The 21,291-nt window shown below is 45.8% G+C and overlaps 2 protein-coding genes across 2 annotated transcripts; one reads left to right on the top strand and one right to left on the bottom strand.

The window, feature by feature from the left end:
• UNC45B (unc-45 myosin chaperone B) lies at positions 1–12,474 on the top strand. The gene is made up of 20 exons (XM_074160888.1): positions 1–205; positions 334–503; positions 1,258–1,294; positions 1,634–1,809; positions 2,362–2,451; positions 2,951–3,118; positions 4,284–4,452; positions 4,729–4,899; positions 5,753–5,924; positions 6,260–6,560; positions 6,968–7,062; positions 7,737–7,878; positions 8,308–8,448; positions 8,644–8,771; positions 9,237–9,303; positions 9,677–9,790; positions 9,906–10,021; positions 10,366–10,483; positions 10,593–10,748; positions 11,652–12,474. Exons 2-20 carry the CDS (start codon positions 342–344, stop codon positions 11,916–11,918), a joined length of 2,790 nt encoding a protein of 929 aa, XP_074016989.1. The 5' UTR covers positions 1–205; positions 334–341; the 3' UTR covers positions 11,919–12,474.
• A 335-nt stretch (positions 12,475–12,809) lies between these two features.
• On the bottom strand, positions 12,810–18,662 carry LOC141473411 (schlafen family member 13-like). Its single transcript, XM_074160885.1, has 6 exons — positions 17,561–18,662; positions 16,677–16,805; positions 15,178–15,904; positions 14,058–14,855; positions 13,616–13,647; positions 12,810–12,829 (listed from the first exon to the last, which is right to left on the bottom strand). Exons 1-6 carry the CDS (start codon positions 18,660–18,662, stop codon positions 12,810–12,812), a joined length of 2,808 nt encoding a protein of 935 aa, XP_074016986.1.
• Between the last annotated feature and the right edge of the window lie 2,629 nt (positions 18,663–21,291).

The raw sequence follows: 21,291 nt of genomic DNA, 5'->3' as shown, positions 1-21,291 counted from the left end.
GGAGTGGGAGGCGAGCTCTTTCCTGAGCCACACGGATCCTCCGTGGGGCAGGCAAACTTCTTTACTTCTTCTTTGGGTTTTTTTTTGTCATTTTTCTTTCTTTTATTAATTGACTCCTAAGGATCTACAGCCGTGGGAAAAGCTTCTGAGAAGCCACAGCCTTGAGGAGCAATTTAGGTCTTCATTTTCCAAACTCTTCAGCCTGGTAAGCTGCTTTTATTAATGTGCGTGTTAATTAACATGTTGGTCTCATGGTGAAGCTCAGCTTGGTGTAGTGACACCAGTGACACAGGCAGCTGAAAACATGACACAAATTGATGTTTCTCCTTAAAGCTCTCCAGATGGAGGACCCCATCCAGCTGAAAGAGGAGGGCAATAAATATTTTCAGGCCAGCAACTATGAGAAAGCTCTGCAAAGCTACACTCAAGCCATAAAGCTGAACAAGGACAAGGGGCTGCAGGCGGTGCTATACAGGAACAGGGCAGCGTGTTTCCTCAAAAAGGTGAGAAAAGCTCCTGGCTTGCCTGGGAGAAGAGCAGGGAGGCAGCCAAGGGCGTTTGCCAGCTGTGGACTGTGTGGTTTGTCCATTTATTGAACAGGGTGTTTGCAAACTGGTCTGAAATTATTTGTTCTGGGCTTGTCCTGGAGCTGGAAAGCTGCCTCCCTGCTTCAGTCCTGATGGGGCTGAGCACGCTGGTTCACTCAGAGGTGATCCCACTTAGTCACTTTGAAGCAAAAGCTTTTGGCTTCCAGTTTCTGGGAGAGCTCTGTAAGCTACGCACTGGGGTGCAGAGGAATTGCTCTCGCTGTCTGTCCCAGCACAAGAGAAGCAGACGTAGATATTTAGCAAAACAAAAAGTAATCTGTACCAAAATTGCCTCGGCTCCCTGCAGTCAGCTTGTAATGACCCTGCTGTGGGATTTTTAGCCGATTGCTTGCATGTTCCTGAATTTTCACTCATCCAGGAGAAGCAACACCAACCCAGACAAAATGCAGATGGGCTGTTGTGAGTATCCCCTCTCCCATCACTGCCCGCAGGCTGTTGCTGCATCATCATCATCAGTGTGTATTGTCTCACCTGTATTACAGACCTTTTCCTCTTCCCCCATCAGTGATGAAAAGGTACCTCAGCCCCCATCTTCCCTGCTGTAGGCTGCTGCTGGTTTCACTGGGGTGTCCTGTTAGTGAGAACAGAGAGGTCACAGTGTGCATTAGCTATTCCACCGCTAACAAATCTCTCCCTTCTGGTTTAACAGGAGGAATATGCCAAGGCAGCCTCGGATGCATCTAGAGGTAAGGAGGGGGCTGCTTTGAGAAAACAGCGCTGCGTTGCTGGCTGTGTTTGTTCCAGCCTGTTCTCACACCTGCTTTTGGGGCACTGTGGTCTTATTCCTTAACGTCCACTAACACCCAAGTGCTGAGGCCACAAGGGAGTTAATGGAGAAGGGACAAAAGAAGATGCACCAATTTGGTGCGTTGGTGCAATTGATGTTGCTCGGGTACCAACTCACTCAGAAGGTTGACAACTACATCTCAAGGAGCTGTAGTCACTGTAAAGCAAATCACAGTTTACCCAGAGAATTTCCAAGAAACAAACTCTAATGATCCTGGTCTTTTGGATCACTTTCCCAGCTATTGACATCAATGCTTCAGACATCAAAGCCTTGTACCGGCGCAGCCAAGCTCTGGAAAAACTGGGGAAATTGGACCAAGCGTTCAAAGATGCTCAGAAATGTGCCACCATCGAACCCCGCAACAAAAACTTCCAGGAGACCCTGAGGCGACTAGGGGCCAACATCCAGGAGAAGGTAAATGCCAAAGTCCCGGATTCACAGACCAGGTGTGGGAAGTCCTTGCTCTGGGTTACACTGATGGATTGTTGGTCATACCGGAAACTCATAACAATGTAGGGAGATAAATAGGCTCCATTAACTGGAAGTTCATACTCGATGCGTGTAATTTTGAGGATCAGATTGAATGGTTAAATTAAAAAGCGTGGCTGCTCACTCCTGTGGCTGGCCTGGTCCCGAGTGTCTTGGTAAAGTCATGGCAAGGAACTGGACCAGCTTTGGACTGGGTCTGGCAGTCACCACATTGACTTAGTTACCTTTATGTGGGTGCTGTGAAGAAGTCCCTGCATCACTAGGTACTGTGAGATCTCAGAGATGATGGCTTAGGGCTGTCCTTGCCCATGCTGGTGGGTCTGAGATGGGTAGTTGATACTCTCGGAGAAGTGATGCCTGTTTTGTTATTCAGCTTAGATTGTCTGTGGTTTAAGGTCTATGGTGTCCTTGAAGTGATAAAGGAAAATTGCTCCTTGATTTTCTCCCTCTGATGCCCCATGCACTCTGTTGGCACAGCTGCGCATTCAGTTCTCCACGGACTCGAGGGTGCAGAAGATGTTTGAAATCCTGCTGGATGAGAACAGCGAGAAAGAAAAGCGAGAAAAGGTGAGAGCTGTCCTGGGCTTGACAGGACAAATTGCTGTTGTTTAATGTCAGAGGCCACACCAAGGAGAAGGCGGCGCATCCCCTTCCCCACCTCCCCTTGATGGAGGATGAGGTAAGGAGCTGGGAGATGAGCTGCACTCGGAGACAACCGGGAGGGGAAATGCCCCCAAAAGGCATCACCCTTCTGCTGTGGGAAGGTGGAGCAACCTCCTGAAATTCCAAAGGTGGGATCAGACTGGACTTCTGCTCAGGCCCATCTCTGCCACCTTCCCTATGTTTCCCTCAAAGCAGTGGCCCACTTTTTTGGGGCAGAGGGAAGCCAATCCCCAGATGTACCTGGAGAAACTGCCTGGTGAGGTCAGAGCTGATCCACTGCATCCATCAGGAGATGGCCACCCCGCAGCTCCCACTGGGACATCCCAGAGCTGCACGGAGGTGTTTTAGAGGCTGCTGGCAGGGCCGTGCCACTGACCCCCCGATTCCTCTGTCTCCCACCCAGGCTGCAAACAACCTCATTGTCCTGGGGCGGGAAGAAGCGGGTGCCGAGAGGATTTTCCAGAACAACGGGGTGAGCTTGCTGCTGCAGCTGATAGAAACCAAAGACCCTGAGCTGATCCTGGCAGCCGTGAGGACGCTTTCGGGCATGTGTACAGGACATAAGGCTCGGGTAAGAAATGGGGTGCTCAACACCTTCACTGCTACTGCCTTGCACCTGGGGGAGTGGAAAATTGCAATAAGTCATGATGTTTGTGAGCAGTGGGAAAAAATTAAATCCTACAAGTAAAACTTTGAATTCTGGGGAAAAAAAATAAAGAAAAAAGATTACAAACAAGCAAGTGGAGTTAAGGAATATTGAAACTGCCCCTGTTACTGTGCTTCTCAGCTCCGGGGTCAAAGCTGTATGTGTTCTCTGTGGTGCATTCATGTGTGCTGGTGAAGTAAAACTTATGATGAGTTGTTACCACGTAAGTTGTGGTGAGCGTGGCTGGGTCAAATCCATGTCCTTCATCACAGGTCTCGGAAAAGCAACAAATAACTACATTTGGGAAAGTTTTGTTCAAGGCTTAGATGAAGGAAAGCAGGGAGGACCTACAGGGAAGTTAAGGTTCCTGGGAAGGGTCCCAAGGCCCAGGGGTCTCTGAACCAGCTAATATCTTACTTTGCAGCAAGACAGTTGTTAAATACTGTAAAATGGCTCATAAGAAGCCCTGTCTGTGTGAAGTGGTTGGAAGCAGGAGATGGACATGTGCAAAATGAATATGCAATGTCAGTGTAACGGGGCAAAGGAGGGGGGAGCAGCTACAACACAACAAAAATTAAATCTATTGGATGGAAATCCAGTGGAGTGGAGACCTATTTTCTTTTTCTGAAACAATAATTGTTGTCTTAAGCAAAAAGGCTGTTCTGCAAAGCTCAGTAGGTCAGTGTGTTTCTCAATATGCCTCCCTTGAGTTACTGATATGCCACCACGCACGGGGACGGGCTGCGTGATGACATCCTGGCTTTGCTCGCAGCCAGGATGGGGTTTGTGCACCAAACAGGCTCTTTGTTAACAGCCTTGCGTGAGGGCATTTTCCAAACCCAGCCATGCTCATCTCAGCATTCTCCTTGGAAATAGTCCGTTGCGTTCCTGGCAACTCCAGATTTTAGGAGTTGTCTTACTATGAATGAAAATAAGAATGAAAAGCAAAACTCTGCCTTGTACTGACTCGGGATTCACCGAGGTAAATACTTCCTTTGTACAAGCCCAGCCTGACCTTTCTAAATCGTGCTGGAAGGAGAGGCTCATACCCTTCGCTAACAGTTCCCTGCTCTCTCCTTTCTGGGGCCAGGCCACCGCCATTCTCCATTACCTGGGCATTGACAACATTTGTATGTGGATGTCGGTAGACAGTGAAGAAATCTCCCTGGCTGTCTGCAACCTTCTGCAGACCATCACGGACTGCTTGCTGGGCCAAGGGACGGAGGAGCATCACGGGAAGGAGGAGGCTGTAGTGCTAGGTAAGGGTGCTGGACCTGGTGGTCCTTCAGTCTTGCTGGAGAAGAAGCAGGGAGGGCTCTGCTCCTGAGATGTCCACCTTATTCCTTGTTTTTTGGTGAAGTGGGGACTTTACCCTTCAGCTGTCCAGGATGGCAACCTGCACACAGCTCTTATTCTCATGGTGTTGAGTTAAATACCTATGTTCCAGCCACCGAATGGCTTTGAATGGTTTTCACTGGGTTCACCTAGTCTCATAATGTTTTGCAACTGGCTGCTACTGTCTTGCTTCTGTGCAGATACTAAAAAAGATTTGAGGATGATCACAATGCGTTTGCTGGATATGCTGGTCAGTAAGAAAGTATCTGGTCAGGGACGAGACCGAGCTCTCAACCTCCTCAACAAGAATATACCGAGGAAGGACCTGAAAGACCATGACAACAGCAGGACCATCTTTGTCATTGACAATGGTGAGTCCTTCCCTTCAACCCCTGCTCTGGTTTGGGAGATGTGGAGCTGTGGATTCTTGCCTGAGTATCTCTAGAACTGATCCTCGCTCTCAAATGAATCCTCTCTGGCTTTTCTTGGTGTGCGCAATTCTGGAGCAAATTATACTTATTAGCAGGAAACAGTTTTAAGATTAAGAGGGGAAAAAAAGACCTGTACGAGAGCAAGATTTTTCTTCTGGTTTTTAAAGGACTGATTTAACTTCTCTGGTTAGTTTATTCCAATGTATTTGCTAATGTTAGGAGGATTTGGCTTGGATAAATTGTCTACAACAGGATGAGATGAGCTTGCTGGATCCTTCAGTTGGTCATTTCCAAAACTGGAAGGGGCTGAGGAATTTGTGTGGGGTGTGTTTTTATACTAATCCCAGTGCATATGTGTGTTACCATTTTCGTAGAAGTTATTAATTAACACATTAGCAAGAGGAGGGTTAAGACATCCAGAATCACTTGAAAGTTGCTGACTCTTCCTCAGTCAAAGCCTCCAGCCTTGGAGGTCAGTAGGTTTATTGCCTCCTGACAAAAATAACAGACCCAGCCAGGGACCAAATGGAGAGTTTTGCTTATCTCACTCTGAGCTGGATAAAAGCCTGGTGCTGCAAACCTGTAATCTCACCACCAGAAGCTCCTCCCCAGTAAATATTGGAGTACCTTTTTTTTTTTTCTTTTTTTGTCTAAGGTTTCTGTGATTAGGCTGCAAAGTAATTGAAAACTGTCCAAGCTGGCTATTTCATTGCAAGAAACAAAAAAAAATAGAATATTGAATTTTGTACAGACCCTCTCCCCTCTAACGGCCCTACCACTCCATTGTTTCCAGGCTTAAAAAAGATACTGAAAGTGGTTGGCCAGATTCCTGAGATGCCTGACTGCCTGCCGCTGACAGAGAACACCCAGCTGACGGCCTCCGTCCTCCTGAATAAACTCTACGATGACCTGCGCTGTGACCCGGAGCGTGACAACTACCGGGTGATCTGCGAGGAGTACATCAAGTGAGTGGGGGCTGTCTTACTGGGGTTGAGCTGGCCCAGAGGCGCAGGAGCAGGAGGTCTCGCAGACGAGATGAGGCACTTGCAATCCACTTAGATGCCAAATTGAGGCCCTGGGAGATAATGACTTGCTTGAGATCCTGCCAGATCCTTCCATTGTACTCCTGCCTGCTGGATCACAGCTTTTGCAGGAATTTGGGCTCAGCTGTGTCCCAGATACCTATATATTTCAGCAGTGGAGCTCAGTTCCCAATCTGAGGGAGGATGTTCCCTGCCCAAGGGAATGAGAACTGTAAGCAGCTACTGTTCCACATGCTGACTCCTTCTATCCCATGCAGGAGTAAAATCGACCCACAGAACATGGATAAGACACTCCATGCCATCCAGATGGTGTCTGGAGTTCTGCAAGGGCCCTTTGACTTAGGCAACAAGCTGCTTGGCATGAAGGGAGTCATGGAGATGATGGTTGCCCTGTGTGGGTCCGAGAGGGAGATTGACCAGCTAGTGGCTGTGGAAGCCCTCATCCATGCCTCCACCAAGCTGAGTCGGGCCACCTTCATCATCTCCAATGGGGTGGCGCTCCTGAAGGAGATCTACAAGAAGACCAAGAATGAGAAGATCAAAATCCGAGCCCTGGTGGTAAGGATGGCAGCCCCTGCCTCTGTCGCCTGCCACACTCACCACCTTAACCTCAGGCTTGGGAGAGGGGGAGGTCCTGGGAACAGGTTGGGTTCACTCAGCTCAGCCAGGGAATGGTCTATGGTGCCTCCCCCTACAAGGAAGGGGGAGATGACAGACCAGGAGAACACATGGATTATTGGTAACTTTGAAGGCAAAACTTGTTAATCTTCATTAAAGACATCTGATAACAGCACAAAACCTCACTTTGCTATGCTGGAAGCTGAGCAACCTACTGGGTATTAGGGTGCTTCCTCTTCATTAGACCTGATTTCAAACTTTAGATATGGGATTAGGCTGTTTTGGGGCAGTAATACTAGAGGATGAATGAACCTTTCTCACTGGTGTATCATCTTCATCCTCCTCAGGGTCTCTGCAAACTGGGCTCAGCAGGAGGTACAGATTATGGACTGCGGCAGTTTGCTGAGGGGTCCACTGAGAAGTTAGCCAGGCAGTGCCGAAAGTGAGTGATTTTACTTTTTTCTTCTGTTGTTCCATACTTTGCAAGATACAATATGTTCCTTTCCCAAGAGATCCTGGCCCACACACTGTCTTCATTTGCTGCTGCCTGACAGCTGACTGCCCCCAGAGCCATTGCAACTGGGACCACTGGGACCCAGAGCTCTTCTGTGCCTGAAGCAACCATATGTTCTTCCTGCCTCAATATCCAGATAAGCCTTCGCCTTCCCTCACTTGCAGACGTGGTGCCTCCCTTTATGCCAGAATGGTACAGCCTAGTCAAGTGCTATCCAGAATATGCACAAGTACCTTTGAAGGTGAATTTACCAGGTGGACTAACCACGGTGGTGGGATGAAGTTAGGAAGTAACCGAATGGGTGATTGTTGCTGCTGGCACTGGTTAGCAGGGCATCATGTGGTCCATGTGATGGTGAAGGCAAAGCAGAGCTGAGTAGCTGTCCTGGTCTGTCTTTCCCTGCAGCATTTAGATCCCTCAAGTTAGGCCATGGGAGGAAGGTCATGTCTTAATGAAAGCATCCACAGTCTTTAGGAGCTGCAGCAGAACCTGAGCACATGTTCAAGCCTGAAACTGTCCCAAATATCTGTTTTTACTCCTCCTCCCAGAGAAATTAGTCCTGGCTCCCGAGGTAGAAATGTGGATGTTTTTCTCTCTTCCAGATGGTTGTGTAACACCAGTATTGATGCTCGCACCAGGAAATGGGCAGTGGAAGGGCTGGCATATCTAACCCTCGATGCAGATGTGAAAGACGACTTTGTTGAAGACGAGCCAGCCCTGCAAGCTATGTTTGAATTAGCCAAGGTCTATCTCCTTACCTTGTTCCCTCGTTCCTCTGTAGCATCAAGTTCTCCCAGCTCTCTAGCCCAACACTGTCTTCCCAGGCAGGAGGAGCTGTGACCCCAACCCCTCACCTCTAGTTTAGCAAAATGTCAATTGTGCCTGTGCCGCGGAGACACCTCAAGGTTGCTCTTCTCCCAAGGCTGAGGAAGGTTGCTCTTACTGACAGCAACTGCATGAAAACCAAAGGCATCAAGTTGTTGACAGCACCTGATGATGTCAAACAGCCTGTTTGAACATAAAAACTTTTGGTTTTCCCTGCCCTGGGGTATAAAGCTGGGGATAAGCCTAAGAAGATTTCAAGTAGTGCAAACCACCACAATGGCAGTCCTAAGACCTGTTCCCCTGCTGTGTCCTCCTCACCCTCACACAAGCTTTTATTTTTCTGTGTAGACAAGTGACAAGACTATCTTGTATTCTGTGGCTTCTGCACTGGTGAACTGTACCAACAGCTATGACACCAAGGAGCTGGTCCCAGAGCTGGTGCAACTGGCAAAATTTTCCAAGCAGCACGTGCCTGAGGAGCATCCGAAGGTAGGTTGTCTATGGCTGGGGAGCTGGGAGGAGATGCTCAGATCTGAAGACTTTCTTTGGTGTATCCATTTTCACAGACATCAGGTCTTCTGTCTCTGAGGCTGGAATTGCTTTGCTCTCCAGCCAGGCTTGGAAGTAGTCAGCGGGATGGCAGCTATTCGGGGGGGCCTAATCCCTTTCCAATGTCCCCTTCAGGACAAGAAGGACTTTGTGGTGAAGCGGGTGAAACGGTTGCTTAAAGCCGGTGTCGTCTCTGCCTTGGCCTGCATGGTGAAGGCGGACAGTGCCATACTGACGGACCAGAGCAAGGAGCTCATCGCCAGGTGCCTTCATTGCTGTTGTGGGAGCTGGGAGTGCTGGCCAGCCCATGTGCCATGGAGATGGGCACCTGGGCTGGCTCCTTGCTTTATGGGGCGGTGCATTCTGCCTACGGGGGTGAGATGAAAGGGAGGTGGAGAAAAGATTTAAAACCAAAGTTTTCCTTAATGTTGTAAAAATCCACATTCTGACCTTGAAGCTCGCTGACAGGGCTGCCTTGCTAGGATGTATTTTGAATTTCTAGTCCTCTGTACTGGTTTTGGCTGGAATAGAGTTCATCTTCAGGCCTGGAAACTTCTTACTGTGCCATTTGGTGCTTCCTCCTGGAATGCTGTGGGCACTGGGTTAAACATCTGGAATTTACCCAGTGCATCTGTCACCCCTGCAAAGCCTTAGCCCCTTTCCATGAGGGATGTGGGTTATTGCCTTTCCGCGTGGCTGTTTCACTAAGTGATGCTGTGCTTCTGCAGGGTGTTCCTTGCCTTGTGTGAAGACCCCAAGGACCGTGGGACCATTGTCGCTCAAGGTGGTGGAAAGGTGATTACTTTTCTGTTTGCAGCCCAACTTGATGTGCAGTTAATGCCTGTTGGGAGCCTGTGATGTGTCTGCAGTGAGGAAATGTGGCACAAAACCATGAGCTGTCTTGCTGGCCCCGGGGCCCAGACTGATGCTCCAGTTGTGTCTCTGCAAGCCTCCAATGAAGCAATCTTCTCAAAACAACTGTGTGTGAGCTACAAGCTCTGGTGTGGTGCCTATTTGAGAACAAAAGCACAAGGCATCACTGTGGGCTACAGTCCAGACCCATTTCTTCAACGACATATCTTTAGGATATTTTTAATTTATTTTAGTATATTAAGGCCATCCCATAAATCTTCTCAGAGGCATTGAATGCTTTCCTATGTGTCACTAGGCCCTCATACCTCTGGCTGTGGAAGGCACAGAAGTTGGCAAGATAAAGGCTTCTCACGCTCTGGCAAAAATCGCTGCTATCTCCAATCCAGACATCGCATTCCCAGGGGAGAGGGTAAGCTTAGAAAACAAAATAAAATAAATTTAAGAAATCTTGATAATTCCTTTATCAAATGAAAATTGCCAAGATCTGAGAGCTGGAAAAGCAGTAACATGCCTTCTCTTCTTAGGTGTACGAGGTGGTAAGGCCCCTCGTCAGCCTGCTGAACACGGAGAGAGATGGCCTCCAGAATTACGAGGCTCTGTTAGGTCTCACTAACTTTTCAGGAAGAAGCGATAAACTTAGGTGAGTTTAACTGCTTTTTGACCTTCTTTCTTCCCCAGGAATGAACGTGAATTTCAGTTTAACACCATGAAGACTGGTCAGTTTGAGCCGCCTTTGGCAGAGCTCCAAAGGTCTCAGAACTAAAAGATTAATAAAATAGCCAGGAAGAGGAGAGTGGTGCATTTTCCTCTAGAAAGAGGAAAGACATGAAGCTAATCTGCATTAGATAGGGAATGAACCATGTGTCATGAGCTCCAGTGCTGCAGACACTGATTTATTTCAAGGCTTTCCCTGTCTGCAGTTAATATTTCATAAGCTGGTTATTGCTTGTCCCGTGATGTTATTTTGACTGCTCTTTCACACAGGTTGAAGATAGTCAAAGAGAGGGCCCTGCCAGATATCGAAAACTATATGTTTGAGAATCATGACCAACTTCGACAGGCAGCCACAGAGTGCATGTGCAACCTGGTGGTCAACAAGGAGGTAACGCTGGGCATCTCAGACTTGACTGCATGCACCAGTCTGTGAGCCCCTGTGATGAGGCATTCCTAAATGTGTTATCTCCGGTTATCATGGGGTTGGGTTTTTTTAGGTTCAAGAGCGGTTTGTGGCTGATGGAAATGACCGGCTGAAGTTGGTGGTGTTATTGTGTGGTGAGGATGATGAGAAGGTCCAGGTTGCAGCGGCAGGAGCCCTGGCCATGCTTACAGCAGCACAAAAGAAACTCTGCTCCAAGATGACTGAAGTGGTAAGGCCATAAGTCTGATTATTGGCAGTGCAGACATACCCTTGAGGGCCCCTCATGACTGAGCCTCTCAAAAGGAAGATGTAGACCAGTTTGATATTGAGGAGCTTAGTGGTGGAGCTGAGACCTGGGTGTCCATGCTCCTAGTCCATCCCTGCACAAAGTAGACAGGCCTGCCTTCTGCTAGTCTTCATCTCAGAACTGAAACATTCCTATAGAGCCATTCCACAAGCTTAAGTCCAGGATGTCAAGCAAGGTTAGGAATGTAGAATATTATTCTATAGGCCCTTAAAGCTTTTGATAAATAATCTGATATCCAAATTTTGTTTCAGTCAGAAAAGAGAAGAACTTGATAGATAACCTATTGAGGCTTTCAGACCCCCAAACATCTCCAGTCCCTGCACAGATCTGCAGGTGCTGAGAACTCAGACCATGCACAGCTGAGTCTCTGTGAAGAGCTGTGGTTGAGAACTCGTGACCCCTGTTGCATTACACACACGCTGATGTTGGACACTGGCTTGTTAGAATAAAATGATTAATGAAGCTAAAGGAGGGGCTCAGGGAAATCGGTACTGGGGGAGTGGGTGGCCTGCTTCTGGTCATCTCAGCTGTGTCAATATTCCGATCAGATTCTCTGCACAGAGATGATGCAGCAGCCTGAACATGAAATGTGTTTCATGTGGTGCTAGTGCCGTGAAAGCTTCTGACTTTAGTGTAACAAAAATTGGGTTCAAAAGCTTGGAGTCAGGTTTCCTTAGTTAAAGAACCAAATAACCAGTACCTGACACGAGGTCAGAAGAGGTGAGTCCTTGTGCTTCCTTCTGCTGAGAAATGCCTTGTCAAACTTGCATTCTCGGTTGAGGTGTCCTTCAGATCAGTACTGATGGTCTCCTCTCTCCCTTGAAGACCACCCAGTGGCTTGAAATCCTGCAGCGGCTCTGCTTGCATGATAACATGGAGGTACAGCACCGAGGACTGGTCATCGCTTTCAACTTAATCAGCGCAGACAAAGAGCTAGCGAAGAAGCTGGTGGAGACAGAGCTCCTGGAGATCCTGACCTACATCGGCAAGCAAGAAGATGACCCCAAGAAGCAGCACATCATTAACGTAGCACGTGATTGCCTCACAAGGTGCATGGATTACGGGCTGATCAAACCTCTCTCTCGGGCATGAGGAAATAAAAAGCACCAAAAAAGGCTGAATGTTGGAGGGGAAAAAGCTACTGAGAAATGTAGAAAAGGGAGAGCCACGAGGAAAATCTAGTGCCACTGCCAAGGGACAGAATAGTTTGGGGACAACTTTGGAGGAGAAACTGTGTGCGGAAAAGGGGGACATTTGCCTGGGAAATTTGGGAAGTGTCCATCTGAGTAATTCCCAGATGGTGTAAATTGTTTCTTTGCCCCCATTCAGCTGATAATGATGAAAGCTCCAAGGCCCAGCAGTAAAAGTCGTGGTTGTGTTGGAAATGGGCCAGGGGCTGTTGGAAGGAAACTCAACTGCGCTGAAATCTGTTGTGCAACCATCTACAGCTCCTGGTACTTCTGGAATTCCTAGCAATGGTGGAACAGGGAGGCTTAAATGCCTTCTATGCTGTAGTCAGAAAACAGGCTGGGTTTTAACTGTGTGCTTTTTTGTTCATTTGTGGTACTTTTAAACTGCCTTCGGTGGTGTGCCCAAGTGTGAGGATGGTGGGATGAATTAATAAATTCACTACTTTGTTCCACATGGAATTCCTGTCCTGCTTTTATACAGCAAATGCAGAATCTAAGACAACTCCCACTTGGAGCCTTGCATCATACCCAGGAAGCTGGAGGAATCGGTAGCACAGGCTTAATTTTCACCACTTGCAAACTGTCCAATACTGCTGAAATGAAGCTGCAAAGCCACCGTGAAAGGCTGTATGAGGAGGTGGCACCAATGGGCTAAGCTGAGGTTCACACCAGGGCACGGTGTTTGGTTCAACAGGGAACACTGAAAATATCTCATTTATGGAAGAAGTGGAATGAGAAGCGAACACCAGTTGGTCATCACATTAAATTTTCTTACATAAATGTTTATATTCGATCACAGATTCTTTATGCAAGCTATGGACAACACACACAAAAAAAATCACAGATCTAGGGGAAATGAAATCCAAGCATTTAGTAAATATAATCTTACTCAGCAATTACTTAAATGTGAATTCAAGTGCATTAAAATATTTCTGATCATACTCTAAGTCAGTGATTCTCACATGTTCGGCATGGCATGATTAAGCGTTGAGGTTTGGGGTTATGAAAGGAACCAAGTGCATAATCTTTCCTTGTATATTGGCTAACAAAAAAAAAAAAAAAAATATGAAAAGCGCCTCAAGCTTCCTGAAGTTAGAAAAGCAAGAATTTTTAAGCTATAAGGTAAACTTACTTAGAGGGTGATTGCAGCTGTGTACAATGTCTTCTCCTTACTGTAACCATATTCAGTTAAATCACTGGTGCTTTATAATCACACCAGGAGGGTATCGGACCGTTCTTCCAAATCAAACAAACCACAGGCCATTCTGTGGGGGAAAACAATATGGTTTGTTTTCAATCAGCCTTCAGCTTTGGACACCCAGTTTTAGGAATTTTGGATCTGTCTTTCAAAAGTACTTTGCGTCTAACTCTGTACAGAGGGTTTTATTTAACCAGCATGTCTGAAATCAAGACAAAAAGCACCATTGGTATCTAAGGGTGGTTATGCAAAGTTTTCCTTCTCCCACTAGCGATCCTCGTTGAAGCAACTGGATTCCAATCCATACCGACTGTTGCTGAAATCGAGTGGGGAAACTACTGTAAAAGCCATTTATTTGCATTTCTTAGCTAAAACATGGACAGAAGGCCTCGTATTCATACCTGAATAGAGGCTGTCTTTTAAAAAATGGCTTCTGACACTGGATGCCTACGCTGTTTGTTTCCGAGCGGTATACAAGTACGGGAATGAGCTGGTGAAAGCCAGAAAGTCTTACCATCTGTCTTGGTACAGTGGCTTTGACTTGGCAACTCACCTGCTTGCGGTCAAAGGCTGAGCGTCAGGTTTAGCAAGTCCTTGTAAGGAGCCTTCAGGGAATGATGTCATTCTGCTGACATTCAAAGTATCTCTTTTCTCTGTGTTACTGAAACCTTACGTTTGATTTTAAACAGACTATAGAGGCTTCCCGAGAATGTCTGGGCTTTTAGAGAGGACCGTTACCAAGGAAATCCTTCTACTTCAGATACAGAGTAAAAAATTTCAAATACACATAATCATTGACCTATCAGGGCCTTGTTGGAATCCTACGTGGTTATCTATTCTCACTTATCAAATAACAAGTGTAAATTTAAATTAGCTCTGGATGCTACACAGACCAATATATTTGTTAAAATTTTTTCCTGAAATGGAAAGTATTGAGGAATAATACCAAACACAATGCTTCTTTCTAAGCCAGAGAAACGACGGACGCTGTCAAGAATAGCTTGCTCTTCTAGTCCTTCCTCTGTGTTTCTTAATGATATACTTGACCTTGACTTCGACTTCTTCATTTCTGATGCTAGTATTCCAGTGTATGCTTTTACTTCTTCATCTCTGTAGCACAGAATAGCAATATCTTTCTCAGAGTAACCCTTTTTAAGATACATATGACAATGTTCTGCCACGTACTTTGCTATTTCATCTCTGTCTCTAAGTTTTGTCACTATTTCAATACGGCCTTTCACGGCATGAGCGCATGTGGTTCTGTGTAATAACTTTGCCAAACGTTCTCTGGGAATATTTAGGGTAGAGTGTTCTACGATTGTTTCCATTTTTTGTTTTAGATAGCTATAGATACTGTTAGCATTACGAACCACTTTGGTTAGTGACTCGACGGGATCATGCCATTTTGCTTCTGGAAGACCAGTTGGGAAGCAGTGACTTGTCTGTAAGTAGTCCAAGAAAATCCAGAAAAAGCCGGGCTCAGGGAGATCTGATGATGAAGTTAGAGCCAAGGCTTTGTCGTACCAATCACCTTCCCCACCTTGGAAATTCTGTGCTTCATCAATTATTATGTGCTTCACATAATCAAACCTTCTCTTCAAAAAGGATACTCTTGTCACAGCTTGGCAAATGTTTTTCTTCCTATGGAAGAGATACAAGTAGATTAAAAACAGTTTCTGCATTGCAAACTACTGGTTATACTTGATCAGAACAAAGTGAACGCCCGTGATATTAAAGTTGTATCTATGAATAGATGCTCAGGATGTCAAGAGAAAAACATCAAAAAAGAAAAGAACACAAAAGAACATGCATTACTAAAAATGCATCCTAACTACATACTTCCAAAACTGCAATGATGGTGGACCAAATAGCATACCAAATATACTATCAGTACTCTGCTGTTTAAAAATGCTGGTGAAATACCAGGATGTTGAATTGAATAGGTGGAGGAGGAAATGCTTACCACACAAAATCTCTCAGAGGCTTGTTCTCGCATACATAAAGAACTTCCTCTTGTTTGCACTGCAGCATAGTTCTTATTTTCTCTATGATCTTCAGGGCCACTACAGTTTTTCCTGTTCCTGGTAGTCCATAAACGTACAGCTTCTTAGTTTTGTGAAGATTTTCTGACAGCAGCTGGTATTGTTTGATGGTCAAGAGGTTTAAAAACTCAGAACCAACACGGTCACTTAAAAAGGACTTGAAACTCAGCAGAACTACTGTGAGAGCATGTAAGAGGGCCTTGAAGTTGTCGCTCTTGATTAGGCTGTAGTTTGGGGGATACATTTCTTGAATATTCAGATCCCATTTGTTTCCACAGTTAATTCTAGGATGCAAAATCAGTAGCTTTGGTATTACGCACAGTTTGTGAATATAGCCCCCAGTGTTGACTAATTTCTCCTTCAGCCTCCAGGCTATGCGTCTTGAGTATTCAAACAAATCCTGTGAGATATGATGCTCACAGATTGTATAGAGGATGGGTGGCTGGTCCTTGGCTATTAGGAGAACATCACAAATTATGTGTTGGTTTTCTGGCAAGCCGACCTCAACAGCCCAGCTTCTGGAAAATATCAGAACTCCCTCAGAAAGCTGCTTCAATTGATTTTCCATTAAAATATCCAACCCGGGATGCTCTTGGAAGAGATCTTCGCTGAGTTTTTCTGGAGTATATATTATTCTGTGGGATTCCACTAACAAAGCAAAGCAGAAGAAACAGCTAGTGTTAGTTTAAGACATGGAAACCCAGCCCTCTGAAATCATTCTGTGGGAACTGATATTGCTGAAAGGCTACAAATACAGATTATAGCTGCCTGAAATACTTTTTTTTACTTCAAAATTTTCCTTAACCACTCCATGTGTTTCCAGATCCTATTGCAAAGACTGCTTCCTTAGGGAACTCAATCCTCATCTCCTACCCAGGTCTCAGTCCCTTTGCTAAAAATGCCAACACAGGACTAATGTCAACCCTGTCAAAAATGCCAACCCTGTTCTGGAGACCTGGTGAGTAAACAAAGAAACAATAACAGCTCAATACAAAAGCCTGGCTGATCTTGCAGTGCCACAGAAACGTTGGACTGTAACAAGCAGCAGACTCTCCCCTCTGGGCCCAGCCCCAGTCACTTCATGTATTTACGTTGGGCTGATTCCAAGTGACCTTCTCCTCCTGTATTTCCCATTTTTCCCTGGATTGTGAAAAGACATTGGCATGGCTGTGATTGGTCCCCGGAGAAGTTCATCTAGCTAAGCTCCATGATGTACATGTGTACATCTGGCAGAAGATAAGTCCTTGGGGAAGGGGGTCATCAGGCATTTGAATGCAATGTTGCTGTCAGATCTGCAAACGATTTCCATTTCTTACACCTGTTTAAAGAATGTCTTCAAACTCATCTTTGACCTTGACCCTGCCCTTGAGATTCACGTTGTAAACCCACCAGACAGTGAAAGCAATATGTGCAGACCTACCTGGAAACAGTTGCTTGCAAAGGTCATCAACGTTGTCAAGGCCCTGGTGTGAATAAACTGGCTTGGCAAGAGGTGGCCCCTCTGTCAGACTGAGCTCTAGCCTAAAGGTCTCAGAAAACTTTGAAAGATCTGGAAAAAAAGAATTAAAAACGTATGAAACACCAAGAGCGTTTGCTGTTCCTTAGTGCAAGAGCTGCAAGCTATTCTCATGCTGGTTTTTGCTCTTCCTTAAAATAATAAATGCAATGCATGGACAGAAACCTTGCAACTCACGTGGACAGCAGCTGATTAGTAACAGAATGGGCTCAGGCCTTGGACCACGGACCTGCTCTTGGTTTCCTTATCTCATTAGCTGCTGTTGTGACCTCTGACTCTGTTAGTTATACCCTTCTCACTGCGCAAGAATTGGCCAACAAACAATTTATCTGTCCATAGCTCTCAGCTTATTAGACTGGCAGTAGCAGTGGAGAATGCCCCTAAAAAAGCAGGAGGGAAAGTATAGATTAAGCCTGAAGGCAAATGGCAATTGCCATGGACTATGGTGATTATGTAAAAAACCAAATACACTGGGAGTCTAACCTCAAAAGTGCTTATCTTGAGGCACGGAGAGGTCATGCTGCGAAAGTAGGCACTAACATTGGTATTAATAAGCTGCTAGTCACCAGGACCTGCTGCAGCCTGAAGCAAGGTAAGGAACATAAGCAGCAGAAAGACAAGTATTTATCAAGGACCTGACACAGTCAAACTGGTTGGTTTGGTCAACCACTCAAAGAACACTGAAAAGCAGGTAAGATTATCTAAGGCAAACAACACTCCCAGACCAGGAGCAAGACAATAAAAGGAGGTATCGAAAATGGAAAGGGATTGTCCTGGCTCTTTTGGACCTGGATCAGCAGCAGTCATCCATGCAGCCCACTCGTCTGCTCTCAGTCTCCTCACGGTGTCGCTTTCCACCAGCCACGAGCCCGGGTCTTCAGAAAACACGACGCAAGTAAATGGCTGAATCTTCACAGCGCAGACGTAGCCACAGTGATCTCCAGCCTCGTGGTAAACTTTGAAGATTTTGTATTCGTAGCTTATGTTATGTGTATATCCACTCCCGCAGAAATGGAAAAGGGTTAATTTGCTTTGAATGGAATTGATTACTTGACGTAATTTCTCAAGGTCCTCATCATCACTGCTGAATCCCTGCACTCTGCCGTGATCATTCACGCCGATCCACAAATACCCACCGGTTGTGTTTGCAAATCCAGCAACATACTGAGGTAATATCTCTTTGACACGAGTCAAACTTTTGTCAGTTGGATAGTGCTTAAATTCCACATTTCCTGACTCAGTGAAAGTCAATGTCTCTCCATGTTGCAGTTGGTCCCTACCAAACACCTCGGCAACAGTGTTATTTACAATATCCATGTCTCCTTCAACGGCCCTTGTCATCCTTTTTTTAGCACGTGGTCCTGGGCTAAGCTCTCTCCTGACTCCATCTTGCTTTTCTTTAAGGAACGAAAAAGCTTCGGTAGGTTTCATGTGGGAAAGAAAAGCACCACATTTTGCATACAACCCAGTACTCAGGCTACAGAGCCGTGGGTTTGCACTTGTAGATTTTAAGGATGGGTTTTCATTACTCCAGGTTTTAATAAAAATCAAAATGTAATTATCTCGCTGTTCAAAGTCCAGGTATTTTCTCCAGTCTGGAAACAAAACAAGAGTCCGAAAAGTCTCTTCTAAATCTAGTCCGATCTGATCTCTCTCTAAGTTGTAGTTTTCGTTTTCAATCTCTGCTTTTATGACACCTCCTCCAGAGTTCAGCAAGGCACACATGGCACAGGCAAGGGTGTATTTTTGATCTTGTTTTGAATTTCTTGGCATCTTTTTTCTTGCCTTTTCACCAAAACATATTTTTCCAACACACAAAACTACTTCAGGATATTTGGTTGCTAAATTAACCCAGATTTTTGGCTGTTGTTGATCCTCTTCAAAAGCCATTCTGGGCCTGAAACAAATGTAAAAAAATTGCTTACTATTTATGCTGAAACACCAATCTTCTAAAGACTTGCAAAAACATTTGCTAAACAGTGGCTGTCCTTTGAACAATAAATACACTGAGTCACAGGTATGAGAGCAACAGGGATTTTCCTCCACTTCCAAAATGGACTGCTTGCTGAAAACTCAACTTTGTGCCCAGGTGTTCATTTTTCTGTCCTTGAGCATGAGGGCATGTAGGGACCATCTGACAGTGCTGCCATCTGTCCCTTTCTCCGAACACAGAAACAGCCTCAAACAGTTTCTCCGCAGCCAGGCTTGTTACTCCCTTCAACACCATCCCTGTACATATTCCTGGACTGCATGCCCCCTCCTCCTCCCCTGTAATGACTCAGAAAATGCTGTGCCAAGCCTCACCTCGATCTTAAGAATCCAGTAATCTTATTGATGAATAATGAATAAATACTAACAACTGACCCTTCTACTTTCAGCTCTATTTGGCCACCATTGCTAGTAAAGTGGCTTAATCTCGGGTGATCGCCACTTGGCGCACAGACTGCTGGCAAATTCTTTGAAATGGTGGCAAACTGCATCTGCATCACACTTAAGCCAATTCCTCAAAATGAAATCCAGCCCCCTTGCTACAAAACATATCTGTGGTACAAAAGTACTTGGAAATAAATGGAAGTATGCCTCACCTGTGACGGAAGCGCAGCTTATTTCCAGTAGCACAGATGTGCCTTCTGCGTGACCAGATGTTAAGCCAAAGAGCTGCAGGGCACAAAAGCTCCCACGAGCTTATCCAGATCTGATATAGGAGACAAGTTTCCCGCCTTGTCTGCCTCTCTGAGTTAGCTCTGCTGAGGAAAGTTGCTCTGCTCCTCGTAGCTTTGATTTATGGTACAGCTAAAGCAGCAAGGACGTTTGTGTGGGCTAATTCCTCTTCCAGGTAGAGGAATTTTCCCATCCAATTCCACGAGCTCCGCTCTAGCTTCCTGCAACAGGACAGCCTGGCTGACTGCTGGGATCTCAGACTCCCCCGGTGTGACGGGGAAAAGGACTTGCCCCACCTCTTCTTCTTAGCTCTGGGCTAAAATGTCAATATTTGAAATATCAATTTTAAATCCTTAAATATTTAAGTCCCAGAATGACACACAGCAGAAATGGAGTACAAAACATGCCGAGGGTGTTACCTGTTTTCTCCACTGGCCCCTCCTTCTAATCATATTTAACAGAAATGAAACATACTTTGTCGCCGGTTTCACTTCTCTGCCAGTTTTGGTTTTTTCTCCTCCGTGTTTCCTGTGTTGAAGTACCAGCGTCCACAGACTTCACTGGATCTTTCTAGCACTATCTGACGTTCAAAAGCAGTTTTTGCTGGGAGCCCAGCCCTCCAGGGCTGCTACTTCCCTCCCCTTGGCGCTTTTGAAAGCGCCGAAGTCTGTAGGAGGAAGCAGGACAATTAAAAAAAAAAATAGAAGCAATCCCCCAACTTACAGTGCTTACGTACATCGTTTAGACTGAAAAGTTGGTGTTCTGTTACACTTCTAGAGCTGCCAAGTCAGAGATACTGTCTGGAAGCTGGGAAGCAGGATAGCGAGCTATGAAGTCCTGTGCAGAAGATAAGCTTTGTATTATCTTCATTTGCAACACTTGCAAGATGAGATTCAATTTTCTTACCATTTTGTACTTGACAAAGCACGCTGACGCTAATAATTTTACACTTAAATCATGCCCATATACAACTTTCAGCTGAAACGATTAAAGTTATGGCTTAAAACTGTCTCATAACTTTTCCCCATGAAAGTGATCCATCCAAGGGGCCACTTTGGAGCATCCTCAGTGTCATATCTCTCCTTGGGGCAAAATTCTGGCAAAGGCACTGAGTATGGGGAATAGTGAGGGGACTGAGAACAAGGAAAAGATGTGGGCTTGACTGCAAAGCCTTGGGAAGCCTCGTGCAGTAGTGGATGAGTGTGTCCTAGGTATCTGCTCAACAAAGTTGTATATTTTTTGAACGTAGATGAGAGACAATTAAATAATGTGGAAAAAGAGAAAGGTAGCTCTTGACTGTGGAAAATTGCTTGCGGAACAGGAAGGAAATAGAAACATTCTGCGAGCAGGATTACAGCTTCATGTACAAAGTAAAAATGCTTTTTAGCTTTTGATTCCATACCTTGTATAAAAGAGAGTCTCCTGCTCAGCCTCCTTGGCAGGAGCCGGTGTGTTATTCATTACAAAGCAGTTTTTCCCAGTTGAATTTTTCACAGTGCCCACCAGCAGTTACTGAGGATTTCCCTACCTTCCTCACAGATGACTCAGTGGGCTGCGCAGAGTCAGAACGAAACCCACAGGTGCACGGGCAGGTTAAAAAGTGTTCATTTCTTGAATTCCGAGTCTCCCTACGTACTTGGTAGATCGCGGGGCTGTCTTTGCCCCTCGGGTTGGATCCTCCTCTTGATTCCACACAGAAAGGCCCCAGCAAGGGCAGGGACCCCTCCCCAGGAAAACGTCTGTAGTGCTGGAATTTCTTGCAAACTGCTGCCCATCAAGAGGAACCGAGTTACTGCTTTAAACCCACAGGATGCATTTACCCATCTGGCTTTAAACAGGCAAGCGTTTTATTTTAACT

Source organism: Numenius arquata, chromosome 18 (genome assembly GCF_964106895.1).
Source record: "Numenius arquata chromosome 18, bNumArq3.hap1.1, whole genome shotgun sequence".
NCBI lineage: Eukaryota > Metazoa > Chordata > Aves > Charadriiformes > Scolopacidae > Numenius > Numenius arquata.
The sequence above is the reverse complement of the archived record's forward strand: the minus strand, read 5'-3'. Positions and strand labels throughout refer to the sequence as shown.

Excerpts from the sequence above, each read along its gene's own strand:
- LOC141473411 (XM_074160885.1), bottom strand. The coding sequence starts at position 18,662 with ATGGCTTTTGAAGAGGATCAACAACAGCCAAAAATCTGGGTTAATTTA. Across the intron at positions 16,806-17,560 it reads GATGACTGCTGCTGATCCAG|ATCTTTCAAAGTTTTCTGAG; the intron begins GTCCAAAAGAGC and ends CTTTTTTTCCAG. Across the intron at positions 14,856-15,177 it reads CCTCTGAGAGATTTTGTGTG|GAAGAAAAACATTTGCCAAG; the intron begins GTAAGCATTTCC and ends TCTCTTCCATAG.
- UNC45B (XM_074160888.1), top strand. The coding sequence starts at position 342 with ATGGAGGACCCCATCCAGCTGAAAGAGGAGGGCAATAAATATTTTCAG. Across the intron at positions 8,449-8,643 it reads TGCCTGAGGAGCATCCGAAG|GACAAGAAGGACTTTGTGGT; the intron begins GTAGGTTGTCTA and ends TGTCCCCTTCAG. Across the intron at positions 10,484-10,592 it reads ACCTGGTGGTCAACAAGGAG|GTTCAAGAGCGGTTTGTGGC; the intron begins GTAACGCTGGGC and ends GGGTTTTTTTAG.